Here is a 12,898-nt window from a genome sequence, read left to right on the forward strand (position 1 = left end):
TGATTAGAAAATTTGAGTTATTATAATTGGTCTCTGAACTTATTATTTCGAGCATCATAATCAGTTAATCACTCTTTATCTTTTGCAACGTTATTGATTTTTAGATATTCAATATGAAAGCGATATTCGTTCCATTGTCGAAATTTTCCAAGTACATAATAACGCTTGCTAAATGAAATACGTCTAAAATTAGCAATATAGCATGAATCACGAGGGTGGTGCTGTTCTTTTCTAGCAATCGACCAAAGTGGGCATCCACTTGATATCCACTTGATCTCTTTGACAAAAGCACAGTGTAATGTAATGATCAAAGTAAAGTTTGATATTTTTGCAATAATGTGTATTAATATATTCACAAACCATGATGCTTATTTATTTATATATATATATATATATATATATATATATATATATATATATATATATATATACAGTGAAAGGGGGTTTTGGGTGATAAATTTCACTTCCCCAAAATACCCCTTTCATCTTTTATAATTTTCAAAAGAAAACTATCATAATTTAAAAAATATAACTATCATTTATTTAAAATAAAAAATAAAACAAAACAACTACAACCCTTTAATTTTTTTTTTTTTTTTTTTAGAGAAATCATATTTTGCATGAACATTATAATGTACTCATAGCTTACCTTTTAACCTTTATGATTTCATCAATTTATAAACCCACTAATATTTTTTTTTTTTATTAGAATAAGGTAGATAATATTTTAGGGAAAAAAAAAATCGAGTCATGCATATTAATTTCTTATGTTGCACACGCAATTTGCGTGTGTCTGTATATATAAAGTAAATCCAGCAATTATTTACAAATACTATGTCAACTTTAGAGGCCCACACTATAATCCAAATTATTACAACCAAGTGTTTCACCAAATGTGTAGGCTGTCACTACTTTGGTGAAAAGTCTTACTCCCTCTGTTTTTAAATACTTGCTCCATTTCTCTTAGACATGTATGTCGATATTAATATTTGATTACTAATATCTTTAATTATCAATAAATATAAATTCTAACAATTGAAAATTAATAATTTATTTATTGAGATGATTCCAACAAGTACCCACAAGACTATATTTTTTCTTATGTATAAATCACAAACATTAGTCAAAGTAGGACAAATAAATAGTGCAAAAAATAGAAATGGAGCAAGTATTTTAAAACGGAGGGAGTACTAAGTACGTAGAAGTACTTGTTCTCTTTGCCTGAAATAAGGTGATTTGGTTTGAATATTCTAAGATTTGATTTGATTTGGTATGAAATTGTTTGATCTAGTTTGATTCTTCTTACGGTATCATTGTTTAAAATGTCTACTTTATTTGATCTGAATTTTTCTATTATAATCTGAATATTTTTTATCTAGTGTGATTAGTTCTTATTTAAACAAAATCTACTAAGTATCTAAATTAATTTGAAGAGAAGAAGTACTAGGTCCCTAATTTGTTCAACAAAATGCTTGGCTTTTCGTCAAAAAAAAAAAAAAATGCTTGGCTGAACATTAGTACATATATAGTATATACTTCCAAGAGCACCATCTATTACTGACTATCAATTGGCTATTAGAGTTAAATCGAAGTGAAAGGCATAACTTAAGTTTTATCGAAGTTAAAGGCATAAGCAAGTTTATTAAGAATAATATACTTTTTTTTTTTTTTTTGACATCTGATTGTGATGCTTTGTTTAACCTACATAAATGTTTGAACATTGAATATATCTACATAGATTAACAAACGAGCCAATCCAAAAGAAAATTACAAAATGGTAGAAGTGAAATCATATTTCTTAAGTCTAACATTGATTGTCACGTTGATAGTCTAATATGACTATCGTTATATAGGTAACAACCAACTTTCGTCCAAGAATTTTCCTTCCATCTTAACTAGCCAATGTATACGGTGCACAACTATCATGAACACAAGACAGTACATCTTTGTAATCTCTAGATATAGTGAAGGAATCATAAACCTTGCCATCACTGCTCTTCTTGTACTCGAATTTTAGATGCGAGTAGTTATATGCAGTGAGCTTCACAAATCCAAAATCGTAATCTCTGTAAATGCTCCAGATAGTTTTTATAGGACTAAATTCATTCAAGTGAGCGCCGCCTCCACCAGCAACAACATGAATGGTACCATTTACCACACCTGAGTAATGAGATGTCTCATCTGTGCTCTTCACACATTGGTTCTGCACTCAACAAATGACCGAAATTTTAAAACCATCTTAAATTCTTAACATGTGTGCACTAATGTGATGCTAAACAAGAAAGAATTACGTACCTGATATATAGGGCATGTTCTCTCATAATTATGGACATGACCCCAAAATGCAATATCAACCCTGTACTTCTGCCATAGTCTTTGTAGGTCATCTCTACCCATGGGCTCTTCGAAAGAGCCTTCTTGGCCAAACCATTTATTAGAGGAGTAACCGAGGGGGCGATGACCAGCAAAGATCAGCCAAGGCTGTTTGTGCCTATTTGCTGATGCAAGGCATTCCTCAAGGAATTTGTATTGTTCTGTGCCGGCCCTCCAGTCGTGCTCAGTGTCAGCTATGCAGAAGTGGAACATTCCGTAATCTGCTGAGTACCTGTATGAGTGCATAAGTGTCAATTTTGTTGCCAGACTAACTTTATTTCAGTCTTTCAAATGATTTGAATAGGCCATATCTTGTGTGACAAAGCTATTTATATTATTTTCGCATACCAAAATTTTGCCCTGTTTTTAGCAGGAACATAGAATGTTGTTTCTGCAGGAACACCACATTCACCACCTGAGTCATCATTTGCATAAAATGATCCTGAATCTGGTGAATCGCGTTCATGATTACCACTGAAAAAGTCATGAACCAAGCACATTAGCATGCATTCTTTGTTGTATGCTTCTGTACAATACCTTTTTTCAAATGACAAATCATATAAAGATTCAATTGATACAGCACACAAACCTTGCAACCATAAAGGGTACGGCGGATGCAATAGGCTCTACTTGTGCAGTAAATTGATCCCACTGTGAGACATATCCATTGGCATAAGGCAAGTCTCCAATAAGGAAAACAGCATCAATGTTATCAATATCTTTGATGAGTTGATCTGTCGTATTCAATGCTCCCGGCTGGTAGTTAGCATACTCGTTTGATCCATCTCGTTCACCCTAAGACAGAAACTATGCAGTTAATTCATTCGTCGATCAAACTCCAACTAACTTAATTAGAGCAGGAGGAGGAAAGTGTCCACTATACCTGACTGTTATCCCTATGCTAGATACTTTATATTTACATTGAACTAATGTATTGTACCTTTCCCATGTCACCGAAGATAACAACACGTTGTAAAAAGCTTTCTCCGGGAACTGGAGGGGATTTGAACTGATACTTTTTGCTCCAAACATATGAACCATCAGATAATATGAGATGGCCCATCCTATAGGTGTATCTGAAATAAAACCAATGAACATAATCATTTGTGAAGGTGAGAGTTGATAGTGGTAGTTTATCTAGTCTTTTACGTCTTTTAGTATTATAACTCAGCTGAAGTTAATAGCATTCATCAACTCTTACACTGTGTTTGGCCACAAATCCTTAAGAAAGCTAGTGTGTATAAATCCAGGATCACGCCATCCAACAGTTCGTGCAGGTGAACCTTCACATTTACAACCAAAAAACTTAGTAACAGCATATAAGAATGCACAAATTTTGAAAATGTTACAAGATAAGAAAACTCAGACAAAATCTAAACAAAAAAAGTTGGGTGATAAAACATGAGTAACTTATGTATCAGTATTAGCACGACAAAGTATAAACCAAGAAGATATTAGATCAAGGTGATGTTGTTATAGAAGAAAATTGCATACCGCACATTTGACTGCGAATGTATGTAAAAGTTCCAGCAGGTGATTGCATGGTAGCGCCACCAGGACGCCCCCACTCCACAAAAGGGACTGCTTCATCTATGTTATAACCACTTGTCCATGTTACTGTCATCTGTAAAAATACAAGAGTGATATACTTCGTATAAGACTAAATTTGAATCTTGAGATTGAGAAGATCAATTACAGAACAGGAGTGAATCATCTAAGAAATTGATACACACAAACAATAGTGATGAATGAAAGTCACAACATGTTGTAGTACCATGTTACTAAAAATCGAGTATGCATGTAAAACTTGGCTATTGTATTATACATACTTCATCATGATTTAGGTCCAAGACAAAGTGTGTCAAGTGTCCATACTGATGTTGAAATGTTAAGAATCTAACATAGGTACTTGAGGTGAAATGAATAGCCCGAGTTGCCTTTAACTACCATGCAACGACAATAGAAACAATTCTGATTGCCTTATATGTGCAAGAATGCAGTAGGCTGATTGAAACTTACCACATCCCAAGTCTCTCCCATAGCAAGGCGTGGGTAAAGCGGCGCTTTAGGATTTGGAAAAGGTGATATAGGTTTTGTAATCTTCACAAGTTTTGGCTTCAAAAATCAAATATTGATGCATTAGTATGATAGGAAAAATATCTGTCAAACAAAAAAATGATAGGCAAAGTGGTAAAAATTGAAAAAGTATATGTTAAACTTACATTAGACAATCCTCCAGAGAACACTGCAAATGCAAAATCAGCTCGTTGATTGATCAATTCAAAATCCATAGTAGCTTTTCCAGTTTTGAGATAATTGGGACTTGAGTAATTTACATATTTATACTGAAAGATAGAGAGATTAATTCTCTTGTTATTTTGTCGCCTTGTTCAACAAAAAGTCCAATATATACACATTTGGCATCATCTTGTATAAGGCTAACTTACCAATAACTTATTGTGAGAGGTCAGTGACATATTATGGTCTTAATCTTATGTCTCTCAATAAGTTATTGGTTAATGTACCTCATGCAAGGCTTGTAGAATTACATATTGTTAACCTTTATAGGCGCGGTGCATATATATGGCTCCTCAGCTCTTTTGCTACCAACTTCTTGACAAGATGTAGATGCACTAACCAAACACAGAAACCAATTATATATTGTTAAGCAGGCCGAGTCTTATGGAAATCGAATTACTGGTTTGGGAAGAAAATAAAACTGTAATCAGAGAAGATATGAACTAAAATGAAAGTATTACATTAAAAGTATAGCTTTATCCTTCTTGTTAGTGTCATTTTCATAGATCTTGTGCTCTCGAGCTAATAAGTTTCAAATTTACATTGTTATATAAGACTTTCTATCCAATTTTAGTTGGATGTTTGTTGCCTTACTTGAAATTTGAAGGGGAGAAAACTGCAACCCAATCATCTGAAGAGGGATGATCGGTGTTGATATTCACAGTTGCCCTCGCAAGATGGCCATAAGTCTGTCAAATTGTAACGAAAGATTAAATTTGGAAATATATATTGCTATTAAGAGTACACAAACGAAGTATTGGACAGTCTGTTGTACAATTTACATTGCAATTTGCAAATTATTGTGATAATAAATTATTGCTTAATTAAATCAATAAGATCGTATTATAGTAGAACAGAACTTGTAGGACAGTTGTCTATTGTAACCGTGAATGATTGATATGGCTCCAAGTTCAAAACTCAAGTCTACAAGTCTCAAAGTTCAGTTTGTGTAAAATCATTACAAAAAATCAATTGAAATTTGTTACACTTTTTTTTAATAATTCCTATTCACCTTAGTAATAAGCTTAATGTTACAACAGAACTCCAGTATAAACAGATTAGAAAGTTAGAAGTCTCTTAGTTGATTGCATTAAAAAAACTAACAGTTGAAATAGTCCTGAGGTGAAACAATCAAAATCAGTTAAGAAGGAAACTTAAGTTTTTGCAAAATGGTTCAATCTTCTTTTCAACTCACAATATTCTGATTCCTGATTTATTTTCTTAAACTGTCTGTTCGAGAAACTCTCAAGCCTTCTTAAGATCTTACGAGTGTATACATCAAAGTCAGCTTCCAACCCTTCCATATATATTCGTACTGCACAGTATTAAACACAAAAGTACAGAACTTTTAACTGAAAAAGGACACTACTCCCACAATCCAGCTCATTTTAGATGCTTATAGTAGAGGCTTAATCTCTTCACTCATACAGTCATACTAGGTCTAATCTTGCTTTGCAGTCCAGCTAGCTGATAAGCCAATGTGTACAAATGCGAAGAGTTCCTAACAGTTCAAAGCGTACAAATAGTCATCAAAGGCCGTGATGAAAACAGGATTTGATCTCAGGTTTTGACTAATAACTACAATCCTCAAAACTATAATCAACCAAGTTAGTTGTCATCTAAGTTGTCCTTGTGTAATTGCTTTACCACGTGTATTTTGCTAGTAAGGAAAAAGTTCACTTAGAAACAGATACTCGTTATAGAATTTTAGGCAGAATGTCCCAACATAAGAAGGTGTTATACCATTTGGACCGTCATATATTAAACTCAAAAAATCAACATTATACCCAACACATGTCATAAAATAAACGTATATGGTCAAGAATATCTCAATAGTAATTTAGAAGTATCTCAGTTGCAAAACTACCTCTTCATCTCCTTCATAATTTAGGACGTTCAGCTTGATCTTCTCCTTTTCTTGAACCGCCGGTAACTTAATTTCGGCCTCATTTTCCTTAGACAAAACAAATTTGGGAGTATATTACATGATCGAATATATAAACTACATTCTTTAAATTCAATAGAAAAAGAATTATTACTCCATTCTAAAATGTCATGATTGAATACATTGGAGACTTAACAAAAGTGTTTAAGAAAAATTGTCAACGATCAACCAACCCATAATAATACCATTAACTAAGCAAATATGACTATATATTATATTAGAATATTAAGGAATAACAAATAAAAAGGCATGGATTAAACAAAAATTATTCAATTACTTAATGATCCCACGTAAATAATAAAATCTAATTCAAACGGTAACTACGATACGAGGTAGGGGTGAAACCAAGAAATGACTACCACGGGTTATTCCTCCGTACAAACTTTTTTATACTTGTTCATAAGTACATGTAATATCCAACCTTAATTATATTACACAATAAGATACTGGGTTACCCTTCTATCACAGGAGCGGTGGGGTGAACATCGAACCCAGGTTAACCCCTGGGGGATCGGAGATGAAGGTACAAACCCGTCCAACCACTCCATGATCCTCATATCCAACTTTAATTGCTCTGTCTACTCTAGGGAATGACAAACTTCATATACTAACTCCATTACATATTATTTGCACGATTAGACATTTTTTTCTCTTTATTTTATATCAAATCGTTGGAAATAATAAGAAACGAAGATAGTAATAATAATTAACATGTACTTTGTATATACTAAGATTAAGAATAATAGGAAAATGGTTACCTTTGAGTCCAAAAGAGCATGAGAAACATCAACATGAACTTGTTTGTGAAGATCAAGAGTTGTGCCGAGAATATTAATCTGAGACAATGGTTGTACACCGTCACCATGCTTGTGACCATAACTATAGTTTGGAGATTTCAAGAGTAAGATTGTCAGCAGAAAAACTTGGATTATTTTGTAATTATCATTCTCCATTTTTAGAACTATTGTTCCAATTTTCATCCTCTTCAATTTTGCTCGAATATGAGGACTGTTTTTGTTTTAGTACTCCTACAAATATCTATTGTTTTATGATTGTTTTGTGATCCAACGTGGTAAAAGGATAGCCATTAACATTCATTCCTACACGTGAGCCAAAAAAAATAAAACAATGATTAGTGTCTTAGTGGTAGGTAGGAAATTAGGAATGTGCAAAGCGTGGACTAGAATTTGTCAATATCTTGTACTATGTTGTCTATCTACGATCCACAATCTAAACGACCATGTTTAACCGTGCAAGATTTATTTGACAATTGTAGTTTCTGAGAAGGAAATTTTTGGTTTTAAGACATTATGTATTTGTTAAATTTGAATTTCTTTTAAAATTACTGTATAATTAAAAAAATAATAAAAAAAATTCACTAATATGTATCATGTATGTAATGTAGCTGAGGTTTTGGGGAATTTTCATTAGACATACTTTAAGATAATCACACTTTAGGAATTTAATTGACCATTTTGTCACCACTACACATACTCTATATTGATAAGCTTCAACTTTAAAAATTAGGAATTTTGGCATCTCCTAAAATCAGGTGGTTGTACTATCTTACCATCGAAACAGCAGAAGTTAGCTCTCACAACTTTTGTCATTAGAATGTAAATTTTGATACTACATACTTCGTATATTAGTAAAGCATAGAAAAATAAATTTGGCAATTCTAATCTATACATGGATTTAGCCTCATAAATAGAATGTGGTGAAGGTGTCTAAACTCTAGTACAGCCACATTTTGTCACCATAATTTTTTACAGAAATATCATGAGAAAAGGAAGGCCTCAATTGTTGAATGCAGACATAGCAGATAGCACCGATGAGCACAAACTTCCAAGGATCCGCTCCACGTTATCCGTTAAATTTGTGCTCAAAAGGAGAAAACAAATGCGGATTCATCCAGCTTGATCAAGACTCCTGAGCAGTGTTCTGCTTTGCAATCATGGAAGAAAGTTGCTTCTCAAATTCTACCAGACTGCAGAAATGTTGCAATATACAGGGAGAAAAGGGGTGAGTATAGAAAATGCATTATACACTGAACATCACAATACTTTGTGCAGATGGACACATGAATGATAACAATCAAGCAAGACAAGCAACAGTACTAACATCTCATATTTGCGCAAAGCTTCCAGTCGTTTCACATGATAAAGGTCACTGTGTTCAGGCACATTTGTCAATGGATTAGCTGTCAAATGATAACAAGAAGAAATATAATCAGCATAGATAAGAAGAAGCTTAAAGAATCAGTTGTACATAATCCTAGCTAGATTTGCCCAGTTCATAACTGTGATGAACTTTATTATTATCACAGAGGTGTTAGAGATGAGCAAATTGTGTCCAACATAGAAACTTAGAGTTTGAATTTTTCCATAATTCCTCTTAGCAGAGTTGCAGTATGAGAAAGCAAGAAGATGTCAGTGGTAGTCCTGGTAGATGTTTAATGCAGACTCCCAAACCAAAGAAAGAGGCAAGATGATTATAAGCCTCCTGGACTCAGACAAGCAAAAAAATTAAAAAGAGTGAGCGTGGAAAAAAAAATCTTCAAGCAGCCAGCAGGTGAAGCAAGGATTGCCATTTAACAAAGGGCTATTGAGCAATCACCAGTCTAAGGAAATTAATAAGAAGCTCTTGCTTGCCTAATGCCTACAAGGTCAATAATGAAAGAAATTTGATCAACATCTTTAGAAATCCAGCAGACTTGAATAATTCTCGGACTATTAATTAGTCTTATTCAAGCAAAGAAGCTGCAATGGAGTGGGGGTGTACAAAGTGCAAAGGTCTCAAGTTAATCGTGCCCGTTAGCTAGCAGTAAGATGTGGAAGAAGAGAATTTCTATTTCATATAAATCTAGCTCATGTCTTGTATTGAATGTTGTCACTATATATATAAAATATATTATATGAAAGAAAGGGGGGTGAAAAAAAACCTACAAGCTACAACCAAAAACACCTTAAATAGTTAATAATATCAGCAGTAAAGTTGTTTGATATTAAAAATCTTAAAGCACAAGAGCAACATTTAATTAAGGACATAAATTTTTAGTCTAATAAAACAACTCCACATGATGTGTACAGTCGGAGATTAATTCAGCTTCTGCAAGGAAGACTTCAGGTGCAGTTGTAGTTTTTGAGCTTAGAGGAGTGTAATAATTGGTGCTGGAAGGCTAAGAACAGGTTTCAAAAATCTGTGATGCAGAGCACAGCTCTTATGTACAGCATATGGCAACAGAGAAATGAGGCAATTTGGAATGCTAGAATTCATGGACCTGAAGTTGTACTTAGTAGAAATTGTTTTGATGTATATCATAGGATTAGCAGTTTAGCTTCTTGTAAAGCTGAGGCTAGAGATTCAGCTTGGCTTAAGTGTAAATGCTTAGGGGCTTAGCAGCCTCTGTGTAATGTGTTGTTGGTGTGATTAATAAAACATTTCCTTTTCTCAAAAAAAAAAAAAAAAAAAAAAAAAAACAAAACAAAACAAACAAACAAACAACTCTCCATGAGCTTGCTCACATTGACAGACAAATTAATTTTTCAATGCTGATTCACAAGAGTCAATTCCCAGAGTTTTATCCAGAACTTTGCAGCAACAGTCAATATCTTAGATAAATATATAGCTGGAAGGTTGGTTGCTGCTGCTACCAGATGTCAGAAGAAAAACAAATTTTACTCAAGCTAAAAAAGAAAAATATAGCAAACAATAAAAGTTAACATAATATAATGATGTATAATGGTACCCAAATGGCCACAGAAGTGTTAAAATGGACATAACAAAGATTATAGGAAAGCTCTGTATAAATTTTCAATTATATTTAAATTCGAAACCTTTGATTGATTGATCTGTAGGGGCTGAGGAAGATGAAAAAGGGGAATTGGCATTCATAATCTACTGCATTCAGATCTCTATGCCTTAATGTTTGGATAAACATACAGAGGAGAAATAATCCATCTCTTCCTTGCAATCTTAAATCATTAGAAAAATAAATTATAATAACATTAGTTTATTAGAGATGATCAAAGTATGGGAGGAACATAGAATCCAAGAGCATATATCAGAAATGGAATAACAAGTTCCCAATCCATCCTCATTCTGTTAACTCTCAAGTAATTGATAAAAAAAACAGAGACATGAATCATGGATGACATCAACATCATGACAGTGTCATCCTCAAACAATATAATTGAAGCAATCTAAAAGAACATATGTGCTAACTAGCAGAAACATACAAGTAATCGTGGCTGGCAGTTTTGGCACATTGGGATGCTCAACACTCAAGGAAGCTGATTCACTAGGCTTCTGCAGCCCACCCTATACAACAAATTTCAAAAACAAGTACACACACATGAGCAAATAGCTTAAGGTTGCACATGCATAAGCTGATAAAAAAAAGCAAAAAATGATATAATTACATTCCGTTTCTTTAGTATCTTCATATGACATTTTTTGATGTAGTGCATCAAATGATAACGAGAATGTCTTGATCCCAACTCTTCATTGACCTCAGGATTTGCAGCCAGCCAGTCAGAAATGTCTTTAGACTTAATAACCTCATCCAAATCCAATGCTTCCAACCAAGAATAAACAGGACGCCACTGATCTGTACGTTGAAACCGAGCTGGGTTTTCACCCCGGTTACTTTGTTTATCCTCCTGTAAAAAATGTTCCAAAAAGTATAAAAGTAATAGTCAGCTAATATAGACTAAAATATAGAGTAGAAGAACGAGGGTAAATTAATAATAAGGTCTGGGATGAATATAATAGATTAATAGGTAGAAGAAAGTTTTATATCTTGTTCTCATTTTGTCAAGAGGGCTCTAGAAGGAAACGTAGTGTTGCAACTAAATCAACTAACTTCCATATATAAAGGAAAAATAGAAAACCTCATGTATTAAAGTTCCTCATGTGATATAAGGTAAGTCATAAATTACTCTAAGGTCAGTAAATTTCAGGGTTCCCAAAGAATCAATTGAATCTTGTATCTTATCCTCTGCACTTCTGCAGGTATAATGTAAGTACACAAGAAGTTTGAACCCTTTTCTTCCATTTGCTTGGGTAGCTACATCACGGAAAATCGGTTTAGATAATCTTGGTCCTTCATGTATACTAATTTTCACAATAGCTTAACTAGTGTATATTTTAATTACAAATGAAACAAAAAAAAAAAAAAAAAAAAAGATCTTCTAAACAACTAATTTAGTGTATTCCATAAATAACTCGATGATTAAAAGCTATCATAAACAATATTTGAGCTATTATCAATAAGATTAGCGCCGGTCTGATTGTTATAGTTCGATATCCTCCGATTTTCTTGTTAATAGTGTTCGAAAACGAAATGGGAATACAATCACTGCTAATCAACTAACCCCATCATATATCCCAACTCATAAAATTTCTTTGTAATATGACATGAGTTCTTTCATAAAATACCTAGAATATCAAATTACCCTCTTAATTATGCCAATCCATAATAAATATCACAACGATTGCGCCAACAATTGTTACAATCAAATTAATCAGCAGATTTAAGGTTCCAATTTGAAACCAATGGCAAGAAATTGACGTTGCAATTGGCCTAAATCATCAATTTTCCTAATCAAATTTGAACTAAAAATGCTCATAAATTAGGTTACATTTTCTTAGTCAAATTTATAAGAAAAATGCTCATATATTAGGTTGCACTACCATTAATAACATCAAAAGTCATATAATTCCATAAAAAACAGAAATAAGTAAGAATGAATAAAAAGACCAAAATAAAGAGAGAAGAAAAGAGAAACTAACCACCTTCATTTCAGTCATGCATGCTCTCGCACCACAAATAGATAAGTAATCCTAAGATTTGGGATTTTTGTAAACCCTAAAATGTGTGAGTACCAAATTAATGAAATGTAAAAATGTTCAAGGTTTTTTTTTTTTTTTTCTTCACAAAGTTCAAGCAAAGGCTTATATATACCCTCTGAAATTGTTTGTTTAATTATTTACATTATTTATTAATGTTAACGGTTTTAATCTTATAAATATTGTGAGAGTACGACCACACTTGTGTAGGATCAATTTTATAGGTAGTACCTCTCTATAAACAGAGCTAAGGTAAAATACAGTCCCTAAATTTTGTTATTGTAGTATTTTACTCCCTCGACTTTCAAATGATGTAAAATGGTCCCTCAACCACCCAAGTCTCACCATTACTAGTGGAGGAAAAGTTTAGTTTGCAAAGTTTAGGGACTTTTAATCCACCTAAGTAAGTTTAGGGACCATTTAATATGATGT

At 33.0% G+C, this 12,898-nt stretch overlaps 2 protein-coding genes across 3 annotated transcripts; both read right to left on the reverse strand.

Moving 5' to 3' along the window:
• Nucleotides 1-1,610: 1,610 nt before the first annotated feature.
• LOC110724306 (nucleotide pyrophosphatase/phosphodiesterase-like) lies at nt 1,611-7,671 on the reverse strand. Its single transcript, XM_021903728.1, has 13 exons — nt 7,375-7,671; nt 6,539-6,625; nt 5,266-5,360; nt 4,934-5,006; nt 4,596-4,718; nt 4,393-4,488; nt 3,868-3,997; nt 3,575-3,656; nt 3,314-3,449; nt 2,963-3,168; nt 2,722-2,847; nt 2,296-2,605; nt 1,611-2,203 (listed from the first exon to the last, which is right to left on the reverse strand). Exons 1-13 carry the CDS (start codon nt 7,594-7,596, stop codon nt 1,892-1,894), a joined length of 1,998 nt encoding a protein of 665 aa, XP_021759420.1. The 5' UTR covers nt 7,597-7,671; the 3' UTR covers nt 1,611-1,891.
• A 532-nt stretch (nt 7,672-8,203) lies between these two features.
• On the reverse strand, nt 8,204-12,697 carry LOC110724307. 2 transcript variants are annotated; one of them, XM_021903730.1, is made up of 5 exons: nt 12,410-12,697; nt 11,038-11,277; nt 10,855-10,936; nt 8,738-8,816; nt 8,204-8,603 (listed from the first exon to the last, which is right to left on the reverse strand). In XM_021903730.1, the coding sequence occupies exons 1-5, from the start codon at nt 12,425-12,427 to the stop codon at nt 8,537-8,539; spliced, it is 486 nt and encodes a 161-aa protein (XP_021759422.1). In that variant the 5' UTR covers nt 12,428-12,697; the 3' UTR covers nt 8,204-8,536. The 2 variants fall into 2 exon arrangements, with proteins under 2 accessions (XP_021759422.1, XP_021759423.1); XM_021903731.1 differs by having other exon boundaries at nt 12,413-12,690.
• Between the last annotated feature and the right edge of the window lie 201 nt (nt 12,698-12,898).

The sequence above is a fragment of the Chenopodium quinoa genome, unplaced genomic scaffold, assembly GCF_001683475.1.
Source record: "Chenopodium quinoa cultivar QQ74 unplaced genomic scaffold, ASM168347v1, whole genome shotgun sequence".
Classification (NCBI taxonomy): domain Eukaryota; kingdom Viridiplantae; phylum Streptophyta; class Magnoliopsida; order Caryophyllales; family Amaranthaceae; genus Chenopodium; species Chenopodium quinoa.

What these genes read in the sequence shown, in the direction of transcription:
- LOC110724306 (XM_021903728.1), bottom strand. Translation starts at nt 7,596, where the DNA reads ATGAAAATTGGAACAATAGTTCTAAAAATGGAGAATGATAATTACAAA. An exon ending in TCTCTGGAGGATTGTCTAAT is followed by an intron (nt 4,489 to 4,595) that starts GTAAGTTTAACA and finishes TGATTTTTGAAG; the next exon opens with CCAAAACTTGTGAAGATTAC. An exon ending in CATTCGCAGTCAAATGTGCG is followed by an intron (nt 3,657 to 3,867) that starts GTATGCAATTTT and finishes GTAAATGTGAAG; the next exon opens with GTTCACCTGCACGAACTGTT.
- LOC110724307 (XM_021903730.1), bottom strand. An exon ending in AGATACTAAAGAAACGGAAT is followed by an intron (nt 10,937 to 11,037) that starts GTAATTATATCA and finishes TTTGTTGTATAG; the next exon opens with GGTGGGCTGCAGAAGCCTAG. An exon ending in GCTTTGCGCAAATATGAGAT is followed by an intron (nt 8,604 to 8,737) that starts GTTAGTACTGTT and finishes ACATTTCTGCAG; the next exon opens with TCTGGTAGAATTTGAGAAGC.